Source organism: Corvus hawaiiensis, chromosome 24 (assembly GCF_020740725.1).
Source record: "Corvus hawaiiensis isolate bCorHaw1 chromosome 24, bCorHaw1.pri.cur, whole genome shotgun sequence".
In the NCBI taxonomy this organism is placed as follows: domain Eukaryota; kingdom Metazoa; phylum Chordata; class Aves; order Passeriformes; family Corvidae; genus Corvus; species Corvus hawaiiensis.
In genome coordinates, this window is record NC_063236.1 from 784,157 (window position 1) to 810,419 (window position 26,263).

Sequence of the window (26,263 nt, forward strand, 5' to 3'; positions counted from 1 at the left end):
CACCAGCAGACACAGGACGGGCTCCTTTGTCATCTGCATTTTCCGGCTGTTTCGGAGAGAACTAACGAGTCGCCCACCAGTTGTGCTCTGATCTGGTGAAGGCACTGCCTGGGGGGATGCAGGGGAACCCCTGGGCAGTGCTTCCCACAGGACTTTGGCTGGTTTTGAGGGCGCTTCTTGGGAGGAACCTCATTTTCCAGACTTCCTCACAATTCCTTCAACACTTTCAAGCTGTTCTGTCTGACTCCAGCCTTGCTGGGTTAGGTGCATTTCCACCCCGGAGTGGGTCATGCCCGGCGTGCCCGGCTTGGGGCACAGACAGCATCCTGCACCTGGGGGATTGATGGTGCGGGGGGAAAAAGCCTATGCCGGGTGGGAAAGGTGCTGGCCATGGCTTTGGCTGAGCTGGGAGGTGGCTGGGGCTCTGTACGTGGGGTTGCTGGGGAGGGAGTGTTGTGTTCCGAGCTCGCATCCTGCCTACGCTGCGGGGAACGGTCACGTGCGCGCGAGGCCTTTGTCCTGTGCCTCGCTGCTTTTTTTAAAACTTATTTTTAGGTGCTCTCTGGCTTCCTCTTCCTCCTGCGCCGCGCTGCACTCCCTCTTTCTAACTCCCTCTTCTAGGATTGCTTTTTGAACAGTCAGTTCCTCCTTAAACCCATTTTTGCAGGCCTTTGTCTGCGCTTGGGAGCCGGCCCAGTTTAGCATTAGCAGCTGCTGGCTCCTCTGGGTAAGCAAGAACAAATAAAGGTTTACACTGAATGAATCATTTGAGCCTTATCTGTCGTTCCCAGTCGGGACAGCTGTGCAACTTCTGCTGGAGTGCCTGGAGGGCACGGAGGCTCCTCAGAACGCTCCTCCTGCCAGTGGCCGGCCCTAATGGGCTTGTGCTGCTGATCCCAGCGTTGCCTCAGCGAATCCTTCCTGTGTCTCCGAGCTCTACCCCATGCTTGGTTACGAAGCTCCACTCTGGAATGGCTCCCTTTCCATAAAGACTTGCTCCACTTGGCTGCTTCAGCCTCGCCGATGCTTCGGGTGGTTTGGTCGCAGGGTGAAAATGCAGAAGTGTCGTGGTGGGAGCCACATCCTGGTGGGATCCTGATGGTGGTGGGATCCTCGTTGTGGTGGGATCATCATCATGGTGGGATCATGGTTGTGGTGGGATCCTGATTGTGGTGGGATCCTCACTGTGGTGGGATCATCATCATGGTGGGACCCTGGTCGTGGCGGGACCCTGGTCGTGGCGGGATCCTCATGGTGGATGAGCTTTGAAGGCAGACAGGGTGTGTGAGGCTGAGCTCCTGGCATCCCCCAGGGACACAGCGTGGCACTCAGGAGCTGTGGTGTGGCTTTGCTGGTTTAAGAGGCAGGATTTGCAGATAAGTGGCCTTATTTGGTTTAACAACAAATGTGGGAGGAGGGAGGGGACAGCAGATAAAGCCTTGGGCTCGTGCCTGGGAAGTTTGGATCCGACACTAAGGTGAGGAGTTGACCGGAGCTCGTGTTGGATCCTGGGCATGGAGGGTTCCTGAGGGATACCAGGGCCCTGGATCCATCACCCCTTCCCTTCTCCCTGGCAGCTCCCAGTGCCCCGTGCTGGGCTGAGCAAACGGGGCCTGCACAACCCCACAAGGCTGGGGTGGAACCTGCTTTTCTCGTATGGCAGAGCAGCTCTCAGCCGCTCTGCCTTTTACCACGAGTGTGCCCGGCCAGGGCTTGGCTTTTGTGCCCTTAACTCATTTTTTAGCCATTAGGTGGACAGGGCAAAAGTGCTGCTGGGTTTGTCCAGGCAGCGTTTGTGGAGCTGTGGGGGTGGGCTGTGCTTTGAATCCTCATCTCCTGCGGTGGGTCCATCCCTGGCGGTGCAGGGACGCTGAATCCCCCCTTGCCCATCAGCTGCAGGCTCCATAAAGGGAGCAGGAATAATTCACCTGGATTAAACCACAAATCTTCCCTCTCCTTCCAAGGCTCTGCCGCCGTAAACAGCCACGGGCTGGGGTAGGTGAGCGGAGGCAGCGCGGCCCTGCCAAGGCCTCGTGTCCACAAATGACTAAATCCTGCCTGAAAAGTCTAAGTATGAAAACATTATTTTTTGGGTTTGGCTGAGCCTCGTGGACTGCTGGGAACGAGCCACCTTGGCTGCCTCCGGCCACTGCCTGCGGCTCTGCCCACCTTGCAGCCGGCGAGGAGGGTGGAGGAAGGCTGGCGACGATGGTGGGGGGCTGGCGGGGGTTTGGGGTGCAGGGGGTGTCTGGGGGGTGCCGGTTGTCACCTGCCTGCCCAGAGCTGGGTCAGGAGCCTCGCTGGGCCCTGAGGTGGCTCTGTCACCCCGGGCTTTGAGCACAAGCAGGGCTGGTCCTGCCACTCTGCATCCCTGCTCCCAGATTGCTTCTCCTCCCTGTGCTCGCATCTCCAGCTGCCCGGGCTGGGGAATTTCCTGCTGCTGGAGATGGATAATGCTGATGTTGGGCTTTGTCTCCCATCGCAGCCTCCTGGGGGAAGCTGAGCTGCTTCCCAGCTTGTTGGGCTCTCCCAGCTTGCACCCACTGGCAGGGGCAGTGTCTGGCTGGATCCAGAGGTGGTTTGAGGGTGGATCCCTGATCCAGGATCCCTGCACTGGCCCTGCACCGTTCCCAGGTATCCGGAGCCACCGGCACAGGGCTGGCAGCCGCCAGCCCCCGGTGCGTGGCCAGGCCCGGCGGTGAGACGCTGGTATGCGAGATGTAAACTCAATCCCAAAGTTTAGATTACAGCCCTGTGAAAAACATCAGCTCCCCTAAATGGAGCCCAGATGGTGGCAGAAGCCTCGAAGCCGAGGGCCAGGAATTGCAGGAACCGTGTGAGCAAAGGGCCCGGGGCCGTGGGGGAGGGAGAGGAAGGGAGGTGGGGTTGCGGCATCGAGGGTCAGTTCCTAAAGCAGCCTGGTTCATCCACCTCGTCCCCTTGGAAACAGCCGGCGATGACAAAAGTCTCCCGAGTTGCATCACGGGGAGCGCAGCCTTTCCAAGGCCGAGGTTTCCCACAGAGCTGAGCTCGCGGGCATCGAGGGCTGGACCCGAGGCCACGAGCACACGAGCTCTGCGCTCCCGGGAGCTCTGCCAGGGGAGGAGGTTCCCGGTGCCCTCATCCCAGCAGGTCCAGAGCTGAGCCCGGGCAAGGGGCGAGCGGGAGCTGGAGCTGGTTTGGGCAGGAGGAGCTGCCCCGGGGCTGTGGGGACAGGCTGGGGCAGCCTGGCTTGGCCTCAGTGTCCTGCTGCTGTGCAAAAAGCGAATGTCCCAGAGCCCTGAGGGGGAGGCTGGGGGCTCCTTCCCCCTGCTCCTTCTGGGAAGGCACCGAGTGGTTGGGAATGTGGGGGAACCTCAGCAATGTCTGGGAGGGCTGGAGGCTGGGAAGATGGAGATGTCCAGGTGCTCTGGTGGTGTGAGAGCAGCTCATTCCCTTCCCAGGAGCGGTGGTGGCCTTGGCCTGCAGCAGGGACCTGCTCTGGGGCAGGATGGGTCCAGCGTGGATGGGTTGGGAGATTTCTGGCCACATTAGATGGGCGTTGGGAGGAGCTGAGTGACCCGTTCCCTCTGAACTGGACAGCAGGGACACCCCTGCAGGTACTGGAGCCGTGGGTGAGCTCCCCCCACCCTGCTGCCCTCAGAGGAAGGCCCAGGTCCCTCGAGATAACTCTGTGTGTGCAGGAGCCACACGGCCCTTGCCGAGGAGATAAGGCTGTGTGCAGGCACAGCCCGGGGGTAAACACCCAGCAAGGCAAACACCCACCTCAGGCGCCTGTAAGGACACCGGGCACCTCGTAGGGACACCGGGCACCTCACAGGGACACGGAGCCCCTGTAGGGACACTGGGCACCTGCGGCCGTGCCCGTCCCCCCTGCAGGGCACAGCTGGGCCAGGAGGGCCTTTGGCACTCGCTGGACCTGGGTTTGAGTCAGAAAATCACCTGCAGGGCTCTGGGGTGCCCCAGAATCTGGGGATGCTCAGGGAGGGAGTGCAGAGGGAGCGCTCAGAGCCTGCAGCTCCCAGAGGTGCTCAGAGCATCCTCGTGCTCCCGGGGGAGCATTCCCTGTCAGGAGAGAGGTGATGCTGCTCCTGCCCAGGCAGTGGCTGTGCTGGAGCTCTCCAAAATCACTGCAGGCCTGAACCTCCGCTGAGGCTGTGCTTTTGGGTGGTGCCAAAAAAGCATCGGGTGGGAGTAAGGAAATGGGACATCAGGTGGGAGTAAGGACTCGTGACTCTTTGATGCTCTCGATGCAGTGTCAGCACTGTACTCCCCACTTCAGAAAGGGCAGCGACTGAAAAAGGCTCAAAGGAGCTGCATAAAGGAGGCCCTGCCTCGCAGGGAGAGGTGATGGTGAAGCCCAGGCTGGTTGGTCGGGCAGAGGAGACTCGAGGCCTCGGCTCCTTTGGCGGCTGCAGCAGAACAGGGCGCACTGGAGGCAGGGGCTGACTCGTGGTTTGCGCGTTGGCCTCGTCCATCCTGTGTGAACGGTCCCGGCGACGCCACATCTGATCAGGGCTCATGTCAAATCACAGCACCAGGGAGTCCCTGGAGAAACATCTGGAGTCGGCTCCGGCCCTGGCCAGGGCTCAGCAAGTCTCGTTTGCGGTTCCTGCGGGTTCCTTGGCTGCCTCCCTGTTTGTGCTCTGAGGTGTGGATTTGTATCAGTGCCGATGACGAACCCTTGAAAGCTCCGTCAGGAGCAGGGAATGGGAGGGTTTGTATTGTTTTTGCCTTGGTGGGACCTCGCTGTCAGGGCTGGATTCTCGGGGTGTCTGTCTGCCTTAGTCACGGGAACTGTGCCTGGGTGGAGGTTCTGTCCCAGCTGGGGCTGGGCTGGATCAGCGCCGGTGCTGGGGACGAGGGATGGGGCTTGGCTGGGGGGAGCTGGGTGCTGGCATGGGGGGCACGTTGGCTCCACCGCAGCCCAAACCAGCCCAGCCCCACACAGACGTGTCTGGGACGCGGTGCCAGGAGAGCCGAGAGGGTGCAGGGTGTGCCTGGGAGGGGCGCAGGGTGTAGGACGGGGTGCTGGCACATCTGGGGGTGGGACAGAGAAACTTGCAGAAGGATTTGTGGGCTCAGCCTGGTTGGAGCTGGGGTGTGTGCTGGATCTGCACAAATCCATGTGTCCTCCCCACTCCTCCTGGATCTCCTGGCTTGGAGGGGAAGGCTGGAGCAGATCCTTGCAAAACCCCGCCACATTCCCTGTCCACGTGGCTTCTGTGGTCATCCCCTCGCAGCAGCTCTTGCACATTCCTGACCCTGGGAATGAGCGATGAGGCTTGGCCGGAGCTCTCCCACTGACCAGCCAGTCTGACCCCGACAGCCCAGCTCAGAGGAGAGGTTCCCATTCCCGTGCTGGTCCCTTTTCGGATGTGCTCAGCATCAGCCCATGGATCTCCCAGTCACAGGGATGGGGACGCCCTGAAGAAAGATCTCTGGGATGAGCAAAGCTCCCAAAGTGACATCCCATTACAAATCCTGGTGGTTTTTATTTTGTCAGATTATCCAAATTAACGCCAGGAACACTCTGACTTACGTTGACTTCATGGCAGGGAGGGGGAATCACACCCCAAAGGTCTGGCTGGGAATTGTGGCTTTCATGCAGGGAAGAAAGAGCTCCGTGAGGCAAAGGCTAAGAAGGGAATTGGGTTTGGGGCTGGGTCGGTGGATTTAAGCCCAGAAGAGTGGGGCAGGGGGGGGCTCTGGGGAGGGTTTGTGCAGCCTGTGCTGCTCCTGGCTTGGGCTCCAGCTCTGGCAGGGCTGGGCTGAGAGGGGCGGCCAAACAGCTGGGAGAGGAGGTGCAGCTCCTCAGCCAGGCCTGCGGGAGCTGATTTCTCTGGGAAGATTCAAATGTGTTTTATCTCGCTGGAATCGTGGCCTCCCCGGGGGCCGTGCGAGGCAGGGGCTCCTCGCTCCAGACCCCTCCGCTCGCCCTGGGAGCTCCTCCACCTCTGCCAAAGCAGGGATTCACCCAGGCACTGCCCCGTGCCTGCAGCAGCCACAGGGGTCTGAAGAAGCGGCCACGGCCCCTCCAGAGCCCCCCCTGTTTGGTGTCACTGACCCTCAGGTGCTCTCGGAGCCGAGCGAGCTCCCGGCTCCCCGTTTTCCCTCCAGTGGCCCTTTCCACATCCCACACGGTTTTGGTTGGGTTGGGGGAGCCCTGGCAGCGGGAGGCCCGAGCGGAGCTCCCTGCCAGGCTCCGAGGGTGGACGGACCAGCTTTTCTCCTTCCCTTATCTCCCGGAGCTTCGGCAGTGGGGAAGCTGCGGCACAGCTGTGACCAAGAAAGGGCTCTTGGCAGCAAGGGGAGAATCGTGGAACCGTGGAATTGTTAAGGTTGGAAAAGACCTCCAAGATCATCAGGTCCAACCTTTGAAGGGTTGCAACGGCTGCAGAGGTTGGCAGCAAACAGGGATGGGCAGAGGAAGGGCTGAAACCCCTGGAAGAGGAGAGGTTTTGCTGTGGAGGGGTGGAAAATATGGAAGCACAGGAATGGTTTCCATCCAGGGAACCCTCCTCCACCCCTCCTCCATCATCATCCTTCTCCCAGCCCTGGTGGGTTTTTGGGATCTTGGGGGAAGAGTTTGGGTCTGGTTTTGCAGAAGGGCTGAGGGGAGCCCTGGGATGCTCAAAACCAGCGAGGTTTTAAGAGCAGATTTACAGAGCAAACTAAAATTGTTCTTCTTGCCTCTTCCTCTGTGGTGCGTCTTAAATCTTCTTGAGAAGGTTTTTAATTGAAACACGCCACATTAAAAAAATGATCCCAGGTGTGAGTGGAGTCTGTCCCAGTTTAGCTGGAAATGTTCAGCAAACTGGTGAAGTTACGCCAAATTCTCAAGGGGCGTTTGGACAGCGCTGCCAGGGGTGTACAGGGTGGGATCGTTGGGGTGTCTGTGCAGGACTGCGTGATCCTTGTGGGTCCCTTCCCACTCAGAATATTCTATGATTCTGTGATCCTATGAAAACATTTGTTCCTGAAATTGGAGTCATTCCTGGGATTGCAACACCGGGGCTGTGTTTCCAATTAATCTGCTGAAGTCGTCATGTATTTCCAAGTGCATTGGCTCAGCAGAGAGAAATCTGGCACTGGCTGGGGGCTGAAATGCCAGCTGGGATGTGCACGGAATGAAATGAGGGAATGGCCCCGGGGGCTGGCCCAGGGCACCTGGCCCGGGATCTCCGAGGGGCTCTGGTGGAGGGGGGATGCGGGAGAGGGCAGAGCAGCCTCCCCCGGGGAACGGGACTGCCTGGAATTGCTGTGGAGTTACTGCCGGGTTTCCCCTGAGCGGTTCCCTCCCATTTCTGGGTGTGTGTTTGGTTTTGGGGCGAAGGGGAGGGGGGGTGCAGTGAGTTATGCTCTGCGCGTTCCTGCGCTGGCTCCGGGGCGCTGACGGCCTCGGTGGGGACACGGGGGAGATGTTCAGGGTGGTGGAGTGACCTCTCCACGCCGGCCTCCTCCCAGGCCTCCCGGGGCTGCTCCTGCCCCGGGCTGGAAGCCGCAGGCTTGGTTTGGGAGGAGAGCGGTCTCTGGGGGGCTGTGGGGTAGTGTTGGGGTCAGTGTTGGGGTTCGGAGCCTGGTTTGGGATCCGGGGTCCTGGTGCTGCACCCCCAAGTCAGAGCCGTCCCCAGGAGGCTGCTGCAGGGACAGACATCCCCTCGCCCGTGGATTTTCCCCTCCTTTGCAGCAGCCAGGATTCCCGCCCGCAGCTGGATGTGACCCTGCCGCATTCCTCTCCTCTCCCGGGAGATTTGCTGAGGAAAAAGGTTGGATCTAGAGCCGGGTCCCAGCTGGGTGGGAGCGGCCCCAACGCACCAACACTCACGGAAAGGCCGGGCTTGCGTAGAGATGTTCCCTTTCCAAAAACGAGGTTCAGGCTGAGGCCCCCCTCCCTCCGGAGCCAGCAGGGGAGGGGGACGGGAGCAGGGGAGGGGGACAGGGAGGCTCAGGGCATCCCCTGCTCTGGGGTCACCGGTGGCTCTTCCCTTCAGGGCGAACCCTGCGAGCTGCTTTTGGGCCAGGAATGTGGCAGCTGCTCGGAGCTTTGGGAAGCAGAGCAGGGATGGGGTTTTCCTGCTGCAGCGCTGCCTTGGGAGCTGGGAAGCGTTAAGTGGCGATGGTGGTGACAAGACCACTCCCAGACTGGATCGGGGCCGTTCCCATCTGCGAGGGCAGCACGGGGCAGCGCGTTCCTCGCTGGGAGTGCCGTGCAAGCCTGAGCACCCTCCTCGTGGCCTGAAAGTCTGAGCAAAACCCCAGGGAAGCCGGGAGAGGAGGGGGAAGGCGAGTTTTCCGTGGATGCTGAATGCTGCAGTGCGTCAACATCACAAATTTCAGGATTCTGGTCTAACTTCCCAAGTTCTCCGCTCCCGAAATAGAGCTCTCCCCTGTGCCTGTGTTAGAAGAGGTCCCTGCTGTGCCGTTTTTCAGCAGCGAGGATGTGATCTTTCTATTTTTGCTTGCAGGACAATAATGCTGCTGGTTTCTATTTTTAACCCGTCAGCGGGGTAGAAATGCGCTTGGGAATGTTCAGGCAGTGGAGCAACCCCGGCCCGGCCAGGCCCTGGGAGCCCCCGGCAGCTCGGAGAGGGCCTGGCCCCATTTTGGGGCAGGTGAAGAGGGGCCAGGCTGTGCTGGGATGGTCCCCCTGCTCCGGGGGGCTCCGGGGGTGGCGGCAGGAGCAGGGGCGTGTGCCATCATCCATCCCGTTTCCCTCCCTCCAGAAGGGCGGCTCTGGCTGTTGCGGTGCTCATCCAGGTGATGCCACTCCTGAAATCCCAGCTCAGGCCCTAAAAGCACTTTCAGACCTTTAAAATATGTATGGCTTTGGGGTGTTTTTAAAGAAAAACAGCTTCTGTCACCACCTCGATCATGCAGAAGGGCTGCAAGTGACAACTTGCCCTCCCAAAGCCCTCAGAAATGGGAGGTGAATGCCAAGACTGGCACCGACTTGAGTGGCAATCCCAAATTTGGGGACTGATTCGTGACTTTGAGTGGTTCTGCTCCTGCCACCCTGCCCTGCTCAGCTGCCGTCAGCAGCGTCCTCGACAGGCCAGGCTTGCGTGGGTCCTTGCAGGGTTTTCCAGCTGCTGACGTGAGCTGGAGCAGCTGAGCTCGTGCACCTCCCATCTGGAGGAGAAAATAGGGATTTAGGGCGGGACCAGCTCCCTGGGGGCTTCGTTTCACCCTCAGGGCTGGGTCTGGAGAAAGCGTCTTCTGCCATCTGGGTGTCCTGGCTTTCCCTCTGCAGTGGAAAATCCCGCCCGTCTCGGCTTTGGTGGTGGCTTTGGTGGTGGTCACGTCCCCGGTTCCCGAGGCCGAGCGGTGACCGCGCCGTGCCCACGGCAGCCGGCGGATTTCGGATTGAACCTGGCCCTTGCGGGGGTCCCAGGTGAAGGCGGAGCCGTACCCTGGATGGGGCAGCGGGTTTGGGGCTGCTCCTCTGGGGCAAGGAGGTGGTTTTGGCTCTGCCGGCCGGGGCTGCAGCTGCCCAGGCTCATCCCAGCCGGACAATGGCCGGAAGCCAGGACCGCGTGCGGCTCCTGCGGCCGCTCCCGCTCCTCCCGGGCTATTTCCATCGCATTGTCCGCGGCACAGGAAGGATGTTTCCAGCCTTCTTCCTTTTTGCCTCAAAGGGATGTGGGGCGGGCAGGGAGAGGAGGGGATTTGTTGTGCAAGAGGCACAATCGCTGCTCCTCGGAGCTCCTCTGATGGACGCGTGCGGTGGGAGGAGGGAAGGGGAAGGTCTCCTCTTGCTTTGTGATGGAGAAATACGGCCACGAAAGGGGGTTCTGGCTTTTGGGGGTGTTTTTAGTGTGGACAGGGCTCGGGTGGTGACAAAGGAATGCTGCAAAGTCCCTCCTGTGTTTTTGCACAGCTCCTGCTGCTGTGGCTGGGCAGAGTTGAGGCTCCTCACTGCGCCGGAGGAGGCCGAGCTCCCACATGCCAGGAAGTGAAAGTAGAATTAATTAAGACGGGAAATAATTTTAATTTGTTCTGGCTAAATCCCTTTAGCACCAGTAAACCCCAAAGATCTGAAGCAAAGCTCTCGGTCGGGGCTCAGCCACACCCCTCCCGTGGCTCAGAGGTGGCCGTGACACATCTCTGGGGCTTCGGCTGAGTGGCAGAGCTTTCCCAGTTTTACCGGGGGGGGGGGTTGGTGCTTCCTGCTAGGAGCCAGACTGGGAAATGCCCATCTCTCACTGACCTGGATCCCAGCTGAGCCGGGATCATCCTGGGACAGCCACAAGAGTCCAAATCCAGCTCTCACATGTGCTGGCATCGAGTCTGCCCTGGGACAGCTCCAGCTGATTTTTCCATAGGGGAGCAGAAAGCTTTAAGGATCCTCTTTGGCTTTTTCCTTTGTCCCAGAGTGGACGAGGATGGAGTGTGGCTGTTTTATCCTCCTCGAGCGGCACCGGCCGTGCCTGGTCCCCGTCACGTTCCCGGGACTCCCTCCCTACCCCGCTCCGGAGCTTTCTGACAGATCCCAGGGTGAGGGCCAGCCCCTGTAACCTGCCAGGAATACCGGGAGCTCACGGATTTTGCTGCTGACAGGAGCTGTCCGGCAGTGCCAGGCCGATGGAGCAATGCCTTGGCAGCCGTCAGCGCCGGTTCTTCGTGCGAGGGAAAATCGCGGATGAGCTGCGGCCTCGTGCCGGCCCCGTTGGCCGCCGGGGTTTGGGGTGACGTCCTGCCCGCAGGCCCTGCGTGGTTTAAACCTTCCCGACGTGTGTCCCGCTGTGGGTGGGGGTTGGCCCTGCCTGGGCTCCCTGAGGGAGGAGGGATGGGATGGGATGGAATGGGGAGGGGATCGGGCAGTTCTGCTGCGCTCTCCCTTCTCCCAGGTTTGGGGCTGTGGGCATGGAGAAGGCAGAGGAGCAGCAGTTCAATAAGCGGCTTCGAAGTGATGCTGGAGGAGCTGCTGCCATAAAATTCCACTTTAGGTTGGGGTGGAAGCTTTTCCCCGCGTTTTGAAAATCAGAGCAGGAGTGGGGGGCAGCTTCCTTACGGTTTTATCCCATTCCCTGTTCCTGTTTTGCAAAGGGGAGAGGGTCTGGTGCTCTTCTCCAGGATGAGGGGGCTGGAATGGGCACCCCTGGGAGCAGGAGGAGGGCTGGAATTGTGGCTGGACGCTGATTCACCGTGGCTTTCCCCGAGAGACCTCGGTGTTTCCACCTGCTGCTGCCCGGTGCCAGCACCTGCCCGAGCCCACGCAAAACCTCCCTGTTTATTTTGTCTAAAAGCAAAATATCCCCCAGAGGGGCAGGGGGAGGGATGCCCGCTCTGCCTTAATTGCACTTAATGAGCCTGATGGGGCCAACTGCCAGCGAGGGCTTTGCCAAGGCTCCAACTTGCCCGTGAGAACTGCAAGGGTGTGGTGGCGGCCGCGCCTGGGATCGGGGATCCGAGAGCTCCTGGAGCCGTGGGGCTGCTCTTCCCACAGCCTCGGTGGGCACGGGGACCCCGACGAGCCGGAGGGACGTGATGCCATCCATGGGTGAGTGTCCCAGGTGGGTGGGGAGCGTCCCTGCAGGCACAGGGGCCTGGAACAGAGGGTTTTTGTGAGGGGCACCTGGAGCATCTCCCGTCTGGAGCAGGGTCCGTGGGCTGGGTCCGGGTGTGTGCCTCCGGTTGTTTGGGTGCCAAGTGAGCTTTAAGGGCCTGGATGTGTCTGGGATTCTGCTGAGCTGACACCAGCTCTGATCCTGAGAGGTTCTGAGGGCTCAGTCCCCGGCACGAGCGCTGATTCCTCGCTGTCCAAGTTATTGCTGCTGCGCTGGGCTCACCGGGAGCTTCTCTGCCGATTCCTTTTCCTCTTCCCCCGTTTCTGAGCGGCTCAGCAGCAGGATCAGCTCCTCTTTCTGGGTTAAACCCCCAGGGCAGTGTTGCTCCATGAGCATGGAGCACCCACACGCCCACTGCGCCCTCGGTCCCTGCATTCTGCCACAGCCTCGGCCTCCTCCAGGGCCTCTCCCAGCTCTTTGGGACTCCAGGCTCTCCTGGCACTTCTTCACCCCCAGCACTTGGTGCCTTTCCTGTAGCTTCTCCATCCCGGATGGAATTCCCCGACTCCGGCACCCTGGGGCTCTTCTCAGCGTCTCCCCCCGGCTGCCTGCAAGCACCAGCACCAGCCCAGGTTTGTCCCAGGGTGGCTGTCCCTGCTGTCCCCGGGTGTGGCTCCGCACATCCAGGCAGGTTTCGTCCTCCTCTGCATCGAGGATTTGACACCTGCACCTTTCCCAGCTTCACTGATGCCAACTCGGAGCTTTCCCAGCTCCTCCCCGAGCTCCCAGGGAGGGGAGGCAGCACCCGCCGGGCCCGTGGGGAAGGGCACCCGGAGTGTGTTTGTGCAGGAAACTGAAAATGTTGCGGCTTCCTCCCTGTGACAGAAATAACTCTCACCCTGAGCCCCAGGTCTGCCCTGGGGAGCTCCTCGGTGGCTCCTTCTCAGACGCCCGAGGGTCAGCGCGGGGCAGGTTTGGGGTGAGCCCGGTTGGGCCCTGGCCGGTGGTGGCTGAGCAGCCCAAGGACTGCGCAGGGAACTGAGTCTGTGCCTCTTTCCCTTGGTAGAGCCGGGGCTGCCCGTGCTTCTCCCAGCTCCTTCTGCTTGTCCCCAGCCTCAGGTTTCTTTCTTAAGGTTTCTTTTCTGCCCTCCATCCAAGCGCTGGACCTTGACCAGCGTTTGCCAAAGAGATTTCCTACTCCAGGCTCTTAATTAACGGGCAGGTCGCCTCGAGTAGCCACTTGCCGGGAGTGGGTATTGTGTGATTCCAGTTTTTTTGTCTCAGCGCTTCCAGATCAAGCACGAAGCCGCTTCGCGCAGCGCTGAGCCTTCCCCGGGGGGTTGTGACTCAAGCTGGGCTCTTGCACGCAGCAATTAAAAGAATAAATCGGTGCTGGTGCCGGCGGCTCCGGGGTCCGGCCCTGCCGGGTGCCGGAGCAGCTCCCGGTGGATGCTCCGGGGAGGGCTGAGGGCAGCGGGGACCCCCCGGCCGCGCTGCGGGGCGGGAGGAGCTGCCGAGCCCTCCGTCCAAACCGGTTGGGAGCGTTCTCCTGCGCTTGGGTAACCGAGGAGAGGTTCTGCAATCGTTTGATCTCTCCTCTGCTTCCCTTGGCGCGGCGGCCGCATCCTCCCGTGCTGATGTAATCGGAGCCGCTGCGGGAACGGCCCCGCGCCCAGCGGCGCTTCCACGGCTTCCCGGGAGCGCTTGGCTGCGTCCCGGGGCTGCTCGGCCTCCGCTCGCATCGTCCTGCCGGGAGAACCGAGGGCTCGGCCCGCCGGGAGCGGGGCCAGAGCCTCTCTCCAAAGCAGATCCTCGCCGGCCGCGGGCAGGAGGAGATGCCGAGCTTTGGGCTGGCATCTCTCCTCTTGCCAGGAGCCTGGAGAGGGAGGTGAGGCTGCTGGAGGGCACAGGGGTGTTCCAGCTCGGCCAGAGCCGCGGGATTTGCCTGCCTGGAGGTGCTGCCTGTGTCCCCATCCGTCCCTGCCTGCGGCTCTGGGCGGCGTTCGGGCTTTTTTCACCCACGTACCCCTCAAGGAGAGGAGCTGGGCGCTGCGGGGCAGCCGCAGCTCCCCGCGGGGTGTTTGCTGCAGGGAGGATCAGGAGGGGCAGATTTGCCTCTCCACCGGGACAGGGCGATGTTTGGGGCTCCCGCTGGCCCCGAGCGGGGAGGATCCGGGCCGGTGTTCGTGAGCAGGTGACGGGAGGGATCCGGCGGGGCGGGATGCGCTGTTTCCCTTCTGGGCAGGGAGGACTTTCCCCAAATCTTGTGAGTTGCTGTGATTTGAGGCTGCCCTGGGGAGCACGAGGCGCTGCCAGGCCGCCTTGGCTCTCCTTCAGCAGAGCCCTGTGGTCACGACTTTCCCGGTGTTTCTCAGGAAGCGGCGGTTGTTGCGAGGTTTCCTGGGGATACCTCTCCCTCCTCCGCACGGCCTCTCCCGCGGGGGCTGCGCTGCTGTTTGGGATGGGCCTGGTGACCCGTGGGGGCGGGAGGCTGCAGGAAATGACTGCCAGAGGTTTCCAGCCGTGCCAGGGCTGTGGTGGGGATGGAGCCACTCCGCTGTCCCTCCGCTCCCACGGCCCGGCTGCGGCTGTGGGAGATGAGCCCTTTGATCCCCCCTTGTCCCTGGTGCTGCCCACGCTCCAACCACGTTTTATGGGACCCGTGGGGCAGCTCCGTCCTGCCCGTGCCCAGAATTTCCTTTGTTTTTGTACCTGGGTGTCCCTGGGATCTCAAATTTAGGCCCAAAAGTCATTGCCGGTTTTTGCTGTGGGGTTTTGCCTCGGCACATTCGTGGCTGGGTGCTCTGAAGGCTTTCAAAGCTCATCCCTGGCAGAAGGGCAGCATCCAGGGAGCTCCTGCGGGTCGCTCCGGCTCCTCTGGGAGCAGGAAGGAACAGGAAGGAAGTTGTTCGGTGGTTTGGGCAGTGCCTGAGGTGAAGTTTGTGTCCCACTGTTAAGGTTTGGGGCTTTGGGGTAACTCAGTGGGATGTGGGGTTACCTTGAGATCCTCTGGACCACCCTCGCCCTGGAGGCAAAACACTTCCAGCGCCAATCTAAACATGGATTTGAGAGCACGTGGAAAACCTGCCTTGAAACACAGGCCTGGGCCACCTCCAGGAGTGTCTGATTTAGTCCTGAAGAGCTCCCTGTGCCTCTCCCTTCGGCAGTGGAGCCCTGCCCACTCCTCTCCGCGGATGCTGTGGGAGCAGCGTGGTCCCTTCGGATGGGCCTGGATGAGAACAGCGGAACTGGGATTTGGGCTGGAACAGGGAGCATTAAAACTAGCAGCAAAGCCAGGCCCAAAGGTGTTTCCTCCTTGTCCCTGGACTCCGGGCTAGCCCTGAGGTTTTTGGGTCCCGGAGCCATGAGTTTCAAAACGAAATGTGCACATTTGTGGGGAGAAAATTCCGGGGAGGGCTATTAAGTGTCTGACTCAAAGATCACGAGCTGCAAACAGTCAGAGAGAGCAATCAGGGGAAGCATCTCACCCTGATCTGCCTCCCCAGGCCTGATGTGGGGCTCGTTTCCAGGCTCCAACAGGGAATATTCCCATTTTTGTGCTTGGAACGCCTAAAGAACTGCTCTGCTCACAGGTGCTTGGCGGAGTTGGGTGAGTGGCTGAATCCTGGTTCGTGCCTTTGGTTGTGGGAAGGGTTTTGTGCTGCTCCGGTGACTTCGCCAAACTTTAATCATCGTCTGTCTCGGTTTGTTTTGTTTTTGGTTTTTTTTTTCTGGGAACTTTCTGCAGAAGGAAGTTTGCAAGAATCAGAGCAGAAAAATTTGGGTTTACCCTGGTGGAAAAACTCTCGGGGGGCTTTTCCTGGAGCAGCATCAGCCTCATCTCATTGTGGAGCAGGAATTTGGTGTCTGGTGGGGAGGGGAGGGATCCACCCACATCTGGCTGAGGCGTAAAGCCCCTGAAACTCCCAGTCCATGAGCTCCAGAAAGAGTTATCAGAACTTGGCACCCGGCTGCTCCAAACATTACATCTTCCCTGAGCATCATCTGCTCTCTTATGGCTCCTGCGGGACGCGGCCGGCGCTCTCTCCGTGCGGGGACAGCTGAGGCGGCGCAGGGCTTTCTCTGGAGCTGCTTTCTCTGGAGCTGCTTTCTCTGGAGCTGCTTTCTCTGGAGCTGCTTTCCCGGGAGCTGCCTTCCCTGGAGCTGCTTTCTCTGGAGCTGCTTTCCCGGGAGCTGCTTTCCCTGGAGCTGCCTTCCCTGCCTTCCCTGCCATCCCCAGAGCTCTGTGCTGAGGCAAGGAAGGCGGAAAATGCCCCAAACGCTGGGATTTTGTGGGATCCTGCGAGGAAACTCCTCGGGGACACACGAGCAGATGGAGGTAGGGGACAAAGGGATGCGTGGGCACCAGTGAGGGGTCCCCGCTGTCCCCCCAAAAACTGGGGCTGGACAGACTCTGGGTGGGTTTGGTGATTTTTCTCTTGTCGTTCCGGTCCCTAATTAAACCCAGCCCGACGGGGTTAAACGAGGTACCCCAGCTCCGGGATTTCCTATTTCTCGAGTTCCCCCTTTGTGATCTTCGTGTTCTTTCAACATCGTCCTTTTGGTGTGGTTTCTCATTTAAGTGTTTTTAATTTGAACGAGCTCCCTCCAGCTCATTCCCGTTCCTCGCGCGCAGCTCCGGAGAAGACCTTTTCCCTTTTATTGGAGAGGAATGTTTTTAATCACCCGCATTCTTCAACCCGCCTGAACTCTGAACCTTTCACAGCAAATCAGCAGAAGATGGGAAACATTTTTATAAAAGAGATGGTTTATTGAAAAAACCCAGCCTGGCTTTAACTGCTGCTCCACCTCAGAGCGAGCCGTGGGCAGCACCTCTGTGGCAGGCAGGGATAAACGGGGCTGCAGGCAGGGATGCAGGCAGGGATGAGGGCAGGGATGGGGCAGGGATGGGGCAGGGATGAGGGCAGGGATAAGGGCAGGGATGCAGGCAGGGATGAGGGCAGGGATGCAGGCAGGGATGCAGGCAGGGATGGGGCAGGGATGGGGCAGGGATGAGGGCAGGGATGAGGGCAGGGATGGGGCAGGGATGGGGCAGGGATGAAGGCAGGGATGAGGGCAGGGATGGGGCAGGGATGAGGGCAGGGATGGGGCAGGGATGAAGGCAGGGATGAGGGCAGGGATAAGGGCAGGGATGAAGGCAGGGATGAGGGCAGGGATGAAGGCAGGGATGAGGGCAGGGATGAAGGCAGGATTGCAGGCAGGGATGCAGGCAGGGATGAGGGCAGGGATGAGGGCAGGGATGCAGGCAGGGATGAGGGCAGGGATGAGGGCAGGGATGCAGGCAGGGATGAAGGCAGGGATGAGGGCAGGGATGGGGCAGGGATGAGGGCAGGGATGGGGCAGGGATGGGGCAGGGATGAGGGCAGGGATAAGGGCAGGGATGAAGGCAGGGATGAGGGCAGGGATGAGGGCAGGGATGAAGGCAGGGATGAGGGCAGGGATGAAGGCAGGGATGAGGGCAGGGATGAAGGCAGGATTGCAGGCAGGGATGCAGGCAGGGATGAGGGCAGGGATGAGGGCAGGGATGCAGGCAGGGATGAGGGCAGGGATGAGGGCAGGGTTGCAGGCAGGGATGCAGGCAAGGCTGCACAGAGCAGCAGAGCTGGGATGCCACTGGTTTGCTCCTCAATAATCTTCCTGCCCTGCTTTGTTTGCCTCTTGCTTTATTTCCCTCTTATATAAAGCCCAGCTCTGCTGACGGCTGATTCGCCTCTTCAAAAACAATCAGGAAATGCCAAAGCAAAGATTTCTGTGCTGGATTTTTTTTCTTTTCCGGGATGGCTGGCTGGGAGCAGCGTGACCAGTGGTGTCCCGAGTGACGCCAGCCCAGCACTGCCACCCCCAGCCCGGGGAACTCGCTGCCACCGGGTTTCAGCCTGTCCCAAAGCTCCGCAGGAGTCTGGGAGGTGCTGCAGTGCAAAGTGGGGCTCCCCACCCTGCCCGGGGCTGTCCCAGCCCTCCCTCCGTGTCTGTCCCACCTCGTGGCTGAGCCCGTGGCCCCTCGGCTGCGTTCCCTGCTCCGTTCCGTGCCGGCAGCCTGGAAAATGCTGGTAACCCGTGCCGGGGCCTGAGCACAGAGCCCTCATTCATCCCCGGCCGCAGCTTTCCCAGGGCACTCCGGGGAGACTCCGTGTCACAACCTCCCCTTTCCATGGAGGATCCACGGGCTGGATCTGCAGCCACCGGCCCAGGGATGATTTGTGCCATGGGCTCCTGGCCCCGCGGCTCTGTCAGGTCCCAAACTGATCCCAATCCCAGCCCAGGCATCCCAGTCCCAAACCGTGCATCCCAGTCCCAGCCACACGTCCTGGTGCTGGTGGCTTCTGAGGGCCCGCTGGGCGCCGGCAGGGCCCTGGCTGGGTTGGAGACAGGGACAGACCCCCAAGAGCCGTGGTGGGGCTTTGCTTTTGGGTTTTTTGGGGCGGGGGGAAGGGGAGGAGCCGCCAGCTTGGCCGCCGGCCCCTGGATCATGTGGGAGCCCTGGGCTGCGGGAGGGGGTTGTTTACTGTAACTCCTGGCCCAGGGCCTGGCAGCAAACCCCAAATGAATTCAAGCTGCAGAGGGAGGTCACAAACAGCTCCCGGGGCAGGAGGGGCTTTGGGAGGGGGTCCGGAGCTGCTGCAGCAGGAGGGATGTGGAGCATCCCCGAGGAGCTGCCACGTGCAGGGGCCTCACGCCCGAGGGTCCCCACACATGGGGACAGCGGTTCCTGCCCAGAGCCCGGGTTCCTCTCCCAGTGCCACCAGCCCTCGTCCCGCGCCGCCCTGGCACTCGGCACGGGACATTTTGTGTTTCCAAGCTCTGGAAAGCCGCCCTGAGTTTGGTGGCCGGGAGCGGGAGCGTCGGGGCTGCGACAGCGATGTCACCTCAGGGCACGTCAGGCCAGGCTCTGGTCCCAGGGTGCCTTTTCTCATCCCACCCTCCCTTTTTCCCTGCTCCTGAAAATCTGCTCAGACATCCCCGGCGTGGGGTGGGCAGAGCTGGGGGCCGTGGCAGGGGCAGGGTCCACGCAGCCTCTTCTTCCCTGGCTCCGGAGCCTCTTGGCCCTGGGGATGCTCGACGGCTTTTTCCTGGCTCCGGGTGAGTGGTGAGGAGTTGTTTTTCTGGCTGCTGCTCGGCCTCCCTCTCCCCCAGCACCCCCCATCCCTCCCCTCTCCGCTTCCGCCGCCTCGCAGTTTGTTTTTATAGAGACTGAAACAAATGATGTAGAGAGAGATTCCCAGAGCCCCCGCCAGTGCTTCCCCCTCGGCTCTGCGCCGCGGGCTGCGGGCCCCGCTCCCTCCCGCCGCTGTCTGGAGCAGCCCCTCCTTCACCTGGGCTGCCCCAAGCCCTTCCTACCCCTTTTTTTCCAGGAAGGGGCAGCATCAGGCAGTGCTGAGCCCGAGGATGCTGCCATGGGGAGCTCAGACCAAGCCTCGGAGCTTCCCGTGGGCATTTTTAGGGGGCAGAGAAAGGCTGGGACAACTCTTCGGGTGCTGTCACCCGCGAGGCTGTGCCCGGGTGGGCCGGTTCTTCCCCCTCGTACCCCCCGTTCCCACTGGAGTGATGACCCCAAAGACAAGCCCCGGCAGCGTCCCCAGCTCCTGCCCCTCGTGTGTGCAGCAGGACGGTGACATTCGGCTGCAGGGGACACGGGGCCGGCCGAGTTCCCGCAGACCGGCGGCGACACGGGGCGGGATTTGGCCGGGCTGGAGCTGTCAGAAGTGCCCGATTCCCATCCCGAGATGTGCTGGTTACAGCCTGTCCTTGTCCGGCTGCCAACAGCCCGTGCTGCCACCGCCTCTGCCAGCCCTGCTCCCGCATCCCCGTCCCGCCGGCACCGTCCTCCTCCTCGGGGGACGGGAAGAGCAGGAGGGGACGAGCAGGAGGGGACAGCCCCACTCGCCACTGCAGCCTTCAAAATCGAGGATGTTCAGCAAGGCCTGAAGCCTTCGGGGAGCGCTGAGGCTCCGGAGCAGAGGCAGGGGCAGCTTCCCAAAGCGGGGATTGTTGATCTCCATCAGCCTCCCTGTGCCAGGGTGCAGCAATTAGAGCCAATTAGCCAGGGGCAAATTAAGTTATCAGGAGGTGGAGAGTGGAGTGAACCCTGTGCTGGGGTTTCCTGTCACGGCCTGAGGTCGGGGGTGTTTCTGTAAATTCAGCAGAGCTTTGGGAGCTGCTGGGGGAAAATCTTCTGTGGCAGTGGGTGCTCCATGGTCAGTGAAAACGGGGCGTTTTTGGGGGTGTAATGCACGATTTCAGGTGTGTAACTGGTGCTGGTTTGGGGGTGTAATGCACAATTTCAGGTGTGTAACTGGTGCTGGTTTTTGGGTGTAATGCACAATTTCAGGCGTGTAACTGGTGCTGTTTTGGGTGTGTGATGGGTGATTTCAGGCGTGTAACTGGTGCTGGTTTTTGGGTGTAATGCACAATTTCAGGTGTGTAACTGGTGCTGTTTTGGGGGTGTGATGGATGATTTCAGGCGTGTAACTGGTGCTGGTTTTTGGGTGTAATGCACAATTTCAGGCGTGTAACTGGTGCTGTTTCAGTGTCCCCTGGGGGCTGGGGTTTCACCCCTCAGGGTGGGAGGTCGTGCAGGGAATGTCTTCACTCCGGACCCCTTCTCCAGGTGTCAGGGAGAGGCGCCTGCAGCACCTCAGAGTCTCTCCAGAGGTGTGGAATTTACAGGAATCTCTTTTCCCGGCCGATGGGGGAGGCTCTGCAGGCCGAGGATATTTGATGGCAAATCCCCCTCGGTAGCAGGGACCAGGCCCTGCCCAGTGCTGTCCCTGCCAGCCCAGTGACTGAGCCGTGTCCCTTTGTGTCCCCACAGCTGCTGTGACCCCGTGCACCTCCCCGCGGGTGCCCCAGGCCGTCCCCATGGACCTGCGGATCGGGCAGCGCGTGGTCAAGCCCCAGGACACGGCCCTGCTGGCCCTGAAGCAGCAGCAGCTGCAGCACCAGCTCTTCCTGGCCAGCCTGCACCAGCAGCAAGTGGAGCAGCTCGCCCACCAGCACGTCAGGGTACGGGACAGGGCAAGGGGGGCCCACACCCCACTTTTGGCACAGTTTGGGGCAGGACTGGGCACTTTGGAGAGTGAATTTTGCCCCCAGAGCGCACAGTGGTGCCAGAATTAGGGCTGGCTTTGAGTTCCTGTCTCTGGGCAGGGATTCAGAGGAAGAGGCTGGAAATCCCAATGCCAAGATAGCATTCCCAGGTGAATTCCTGCTTCTCCCTGAGCTGGAACATCTGGAGGGGTTTCCAGCCAGCCCGGAGACCTCTCTGACGCAACGAAGCTGCTTAGGGAGGCAGGTGGGGGGGGTTGTGTCCGAATTCCGGGCCAAATCCCGGTCCTGCCAAGGCCCGCGGGAGGGCTGGAGCCTCCCGGGTGTCCAACCGCGCTCCAGAGCGGCTGCACGGGACCCTGCGGGCCGGGAGCTGCCCCTCCTGGGCCGCCGCTGCTGCTCTGCCCCAGTGCGGCCGAGCCACGGGCACTCAGCTTGTCTGGGAGGTGTCACCGAGCTCCGGTGCCACCCGCAGCTCCTGCCCCGCGCAGGAATTCGCTGCCGGATTTCGCTGTCGGATTTCGCTGTCACAAAAAAAAGACACGCAGCGGGATTTAGCGGGGACGGCTCCTCCGGGAGGCTTCGGAGGGAGGAAGGTGGGAGGACACGCCCAGGGAGTTGTGACCGTGCCCAGGGAGTTGTGACCGTGCCCAGTGACCATCTTCAGGCACCGAGATCCCCCTGCCCGTCCCCAGGGCCGCTCCGGGCTCAGGGCAGGGGTCAGTTCCATGGATCAGCTGGGATTTCCCTGCTATCATAGATTTTTTTCCCCCACTTTTTGTACTCAACAAAGGTTTTTATTTTTTTGCTGCGTTGCAACACGGCTCAGCTACAGCGGTGTCCAAACACCCTGAGAGGAGGCAGCGAGTGGGAACAGACAGGTTTTGAGTTTTACCGTGTCCCCGGGGAGAACAAAGCGTCCCTGGGGACCAAAACGCATCCGGTTTGTTGTGATGGAACAACTTCACACCTTCCCGTCAGCCAGAGTGACACAGGGGACTGTCCCAGACGTGCTCTGTCACCGTGTCCCTTTGCCTTGGGCGGGGAGGGCTCAGAGGGCTCCGGCCGGGGCTGGGGGGTCCCGTGCCCATGTCCTTGTCCCCCACAGGTGGCCATGGAGTCCCCGCACCGCGAGGCTGAGCCGGGGCAGCAGGAGCAGGAGCTGCGGCAGATCCTCAACAAGGACAAGAGCAAGCGGAGTAAGGGCTCCCTGCGCCCGGGGCGGGGGGCAGAGGGGCTTTGGGGAGGGAGCTCGGGGGGTTCTGCCCTTACCCAGACCAAGCTCTGTCTTCCTGTGGGGGAAAGGGGTGGGAGAGCATCCGCAGAGCTGGGCTGCAGACCCCGCTGGGACCCCCGGGCTGGGTTACAGACCCCATTGAGGTGACAGACCCCGCTGGAACCCCCGGGCTGGGTTACGGACCCCATTGAGGTGACAGACCCCGCTGGGACCCCCGGGCTGGGTTACAGACCCCATTGAGGTGACAGACCCCGCTGGGACCCCCGGGCTGGGTTACGGACCCCATTGAGGTGACAGACCCCGCTGGGACCCCCGGGATGCGTTTGCAGCCCCCCGGGCTGGGTTTTTAGACCCCACCCATCCGTCAGACCCCGCTGGGACCCCCGGCCTGGGTGCGGCCCCCGCCCAGCCGCGGTCTCCCGGCGCCCTCTGGTGCCGGCGCTGGAGGAGCTGCCGGGGTCTCGCTCCCAATTTTGGGATGCGCGGGGCTCCACATCGCACTTAATTAATGATTCATTAATTAATTAACTGTGCTCGGATGCTGGCACAGATCCGTGGAGCATCCCCGCTGTAACCACGGAGCATCCTTGCTGCAACAGACAGATCGGGAGTGGGATGGGAATGGGCCCAGCTGTGCCCTCAGGGGGTCTCCAGCCATCCTGGTGTCACTCCTGGAGCCCTGGGGCGGGGATCGTGCCCGCAGGGACCCTTCGGAGCGGCTCTGAGCCCCGTGGGGTCACTGTGGTCACTGTGGTCACTGTGCAGGTGCTGTGGCCAGCACGGTGGTGAAGCAGAAGTTGGCCGAGGTCATCCTGAAGAAGCAACAGGCGGCTCTGGAGAGGACCAGCAATGCCCCCCCTGCAGCCCTGCCCTACAGGTAAAGCACTGTCCCTCTGTCCCTGAACAGGACGTGGGACCCCCGAGGCTCAGGGACAGCTGGGAAGGGGCTCCGGCTTCTCCCCGCAGGTCTCTGGAGCCTCTGGACCCCGAGGGCCCCTCCCCTCCCATGCTCAGCACCTTCCTGCCCCCCGTGCCCAGCACTTCTCTCGACCCTCCCGAGCATTTTCCGCTGCGGAAAACAGGTAAGGCCTCGGGAATGTCCCCACGTCCCTGGTCCCTGGCCGGAGCTGAGGACTGGCCCCACGGAGCCCGTCCAGGCAGGGCCAGGACTCACCCCCTGTCCCCGGCAGCGTCCGAGCCCAACCTGAAGGTTCGCTGCAAGCCCAGAAAGTGCCTGGACCGGCGCAAGAACCCCCTGACGCGCAAGGAGAGCGCTCCCCCCTCGCTGAAGAGGCGCCCGCCCGAGGCCATCGGTGAGGGCTCTGCCTGGACGGGGCCGGGCTGGGGCAGCTCCAGCTTGCCCGGGCTCCTGTGGCACCTCTGCTTGGGGACCGTGTCCCCGGGGTTTGATGTGTCCTCCCCCGCGGACGGGGCCATGGAGTGTGGGATGGGTGAGCCGGGAGGTGTTGGTGCAGCTGCTCCCGCTGCTTTTGGGCCCCAGGGTGGCCCTACAGGGCTGGAAGTGCCCCAGGCCCGGTGTGGAGGTGGCTGCTCAGGGTTCCCACCATGGAGTGGTGCCTCCCACGCTGCGGCTCCAAGGGGGATTTGGCCCCAGGAGGGTGGGGGGCAGCAGCTGGACAGCAGTGAGGGGCTGGGTGGGGGCTGTGCCCTCACCCCGTGTCTGTCCCCTCCCAGACTCGTCCCCCAGCAGCAGCAGCACCCCCGTGTCCGGCTGCAGCTCTCCCAACGACAGCCTGCCCGCCGAGCACGGAGCTCTGCCCACGGCCCCCGGTGTGGCCCACGAGGTGAGCTCTGGTGGCTTTGGGGGCCCGGTGTCCCCTCTGGGCTCAGGGGGAGGACACGACCCCGGCCCTGAACCCCCTTCCCTGCTCTCCCTGCACCCGGGATGCCCCTCGATTCTCTGCCCCCGGATGCTCTTCCCGGCCCGGCGCTGCTCCAACACCCACCAGGGTGCATTTCCCCTCTCCCACTGGTGTCCTGTCCCCACGGGTGTCCCCAGGGCTGTCCCTGATGTCCCCTGCCCTGGTCCCTGTCTGGGAGCAGGGCACCGATGGCTCGTGTTTGGTGCAGACGCCCCTGGCCCAGCGGCTGATGATGCAGGAGAGCTCCCTGGCCCAGTTTGCCCTGCAGAGCGCGGCCTCCCTGCCGGCCATCACCCTGGGCCTGCCGGCCACCACCAGTGCCAGGGTAGGTGGCCGGGTTGTACCCCCAGCACCGGGCAGAGGGGCCTTGTGGGGCTTTCCTTTGGGTTTGGGCTTCCTGGCGCTGCCCGTGGGCACGGTGGGGACAATCCTGTGGCCTCCCGGTGCCGTGTCCCTGTGCCTGACCCTGTCCCCGTCCCCACAGGGCGAGGCTGAGCGCCGGGCCCTGCCCAGCCTGGCTCACCGGGTGCCGGTGCTCAACGGGCCGGTGCTGCAGGGCACACATTCGCCCGTCTTCATCCCGGCCAGCCTGGAGCAGCACGAGGCCAGCAGCCCCCTGTCCCCTCGGCTGCAGCCCGTCATCATCCTCGAGCCCTCAGTCACCCACGCTCCTCTGGTGGCGGGTGAGTGTCCGGCTCGGGGACGTGGGGAAAGCTGTGCTGGGCGTCCCCTCTGCCACCCCTTACCTGTCCCTGCTCTCCCCTCCAGTGCCGGGCCTGGGGACGGTCCCCTTCTCCTTCACGCCCTCCCTCATCTCTGCGGAGCGCCTGTCCCTGCCCGGCCACCACAAACCGCTGGGCAGGACCCGCTCGGAGCCGCTGCCGCAGAGCCCCAAGGCCATCCAGCAGCACCTGGTGTTCCAGCAGCACCACGCGCACTTCCTCGAGCGGCTCAAGCAGCAGACGCACCTGGGCAAGGTGAGGCCCGGCCTGGGCGTGGGGGTGGCACTGGGGGGTGCGGGGTGGCCTTGCCACCGCTGGACAGCGACTGCCGGGTGTCCCGGGGGAGGTGGCACAGACTCACAGAGGGCAGAGCTCAGGTTCCCGGCTCCCTCCTGCTCCTGCCCGAGATGTCCTGTCCCCCACCCCGGCCTGGCCTGTCCCCTGCCACCGCCCCCTGCTCATTTGTCCCCTTGGCTGCAGCGCATGGCCAAGTCCAGCGAGAAGCCCCGGCTGCGGCAGATCCCATCCTCGGAGGACATGGAGGCTGAGGGGACGCTCCCGGAGGCCGCAGCCGAGGGCGGGGACCCCACCAGGACACGCGTGGAGCCCCCCCGGCCCAGCAGCAGCGGGAAGGAGCCCGAGAGGACGCAGAAGATGGGGCAGCCCCAGGAGGAGCTGGTCCTGCAGCAGGTACAGGAGGGATGGGGAGCCCTGGGGAGGGGTGGGGACTCGGGGACCGCATCTGAGCCTGCCTGGAGCCCGGGGCAGCTCACGGGGACAGGGGCAGAGCTGCGGCCACCCCTGGTGTCAGCACAGCTGGGCATTGTCCCCAAATTCCCGGACTTTGTCCCTGACATCGCTGCTGTCACTGCAGGGCTGAGCCGGCAGGGAGCAGCAGATGCTGGGACAGTCCTGTCCTGCCCTGCCCTGCCCTGCCCTGCCCTGCCCTGTCCTGCCCTGTCCCAGCTCCGAGCAGCCGCTGGATCCAGCTCTGGACACACCGAGCAGGGCTCTGTCCCCTGTCCCCAGTCCCCTGTCCCGACCCCTCACGGTGTCCTGTGTCCCCAGGCCTTTCTGTGGGACTCCTTCCAGCGGGTGCAGCAGCAGCTCCTCAAGCGCCAGACCTTGGCCGACCCCCCCGTGGTCCCTCCCGGCCACACCGGGCACCGGCCGCTCTCCAGGGCCCAGTCGTCCCCGGCCACGGCCACCGTGTCCCTCCCTGCCCAGGACACCAAGGCGCTGTCCCTGCCCGTGCAGGAGCAGCCGCCCAAGCCACACTTCACCACAGGTACGGCCGGGCCTGGGGGCTGTCACAGCTGGGCTGGGGACAGGAGGGGTCGTGGGAATGTCCCAAGGCAGCTCCACATCGATTCTAGTCACTCCCGGACTCTTGGGAGCACCAGGAGAGAGCCAGGGGGGCCCCTTCTCCTGACCTCGAGTGGCTTTTCCAGGCAGGGTTTGCCCGCCTGGCCCCGTGGCTGCATCCCTGGGCCACCTCTCCTGGGAATGCAAGGCAGGATGTGCTTCCAGCAGCTTGGGGAGAGAGGCCACAGGGATTTAGGGCAGAATCTCCCAGGTCTGGGGCAGAATCTCCCATGGTTTGAGGGAGGTTTCAGTCAATATTTGGGGGTGTTTGGGGTCTTGGAGCCCCTGCCGAGGAGCTGAGGGAGCAGCTCTGCAGCTCTGGCGATGCCTGGCAGGGCTGGTTTACGACTCGGTGATGCTGAAGCACCAATGCTCCTGCGGGGACAACAGCAACCACCCCGAGCACGCCGGGAGGATCCAGAGCATCTGGTCCCGGCTGCAGGAGCGGGGCCTGCGCAGCCGCTGCGAGGTGAGCTGGGA

At 62.4% G+C, this 26,263-nt stretch overlaps 1 protein-coding gene across 6 annotated transcripts in view; it reads left to right on the plus strand.

Annotated features, from left to right (window-relative positions):
* HDAC7 (histone deacetylase 7) overlaps positions 1–26,263 on the plus strand; it is a 56,516-nt gene that overhangs the window by 24,189 nt on the left and 6,064 nt on the right. For 3 of the 6 annotated variants that reach the window (XM_048327457.1, XM_048327459.1, XM_048327456.1), the window contains exons 2-13: positions 20,344–20,534; positions 21,685–21,775; positions 22,579–22,690; positions 22,780–22,895; positions 23,004–23,126; positions 23,509–23,618; positions 23,905–24,021; positions 24,181–24,379; positions 24,465–24,673; positions 24,899–25,108; positions 25,487–25,706; positions 26,119–26,252. In XM_048327457.1, coding sequence (XP_048183414.1) covers positions 20,344–20,534; positions 21,685–21,775; positions 22,579–22,690; positions 22,780–22,895; positions 23,004–23,126; positions 23,509–23,618; positions 23,905–24,021; positions 24,181–24,379; positions 24,465–24,673; positions 24,899–25,108; positions 25,487–25,706; positions 26,119–26,252 — 1,832 coding nt within the window. Of the gene's footprint in view, positions 1–11,421; positions 11,504–13,182; positions 13,399–15,390; positions 15,850–20,343; positions 20,535–21,684; positions 21,776–22,578; positions 22,691–22,779; positions 22,896–23,003; positions 23,127–23,508; positions 23,619–23,904; positions 24,022–24,180; positions 24,380–24,464; positions 24,674–24,898; positions 25,109–25,486; positions 25,707–26,118; positions 26,253–26,263 lie in introns of those variants that run through there. The other 3 variants (XM_048327458.1, XM_048327462.1, XM_048327460.1) reach the window with 3 other exon arrangements.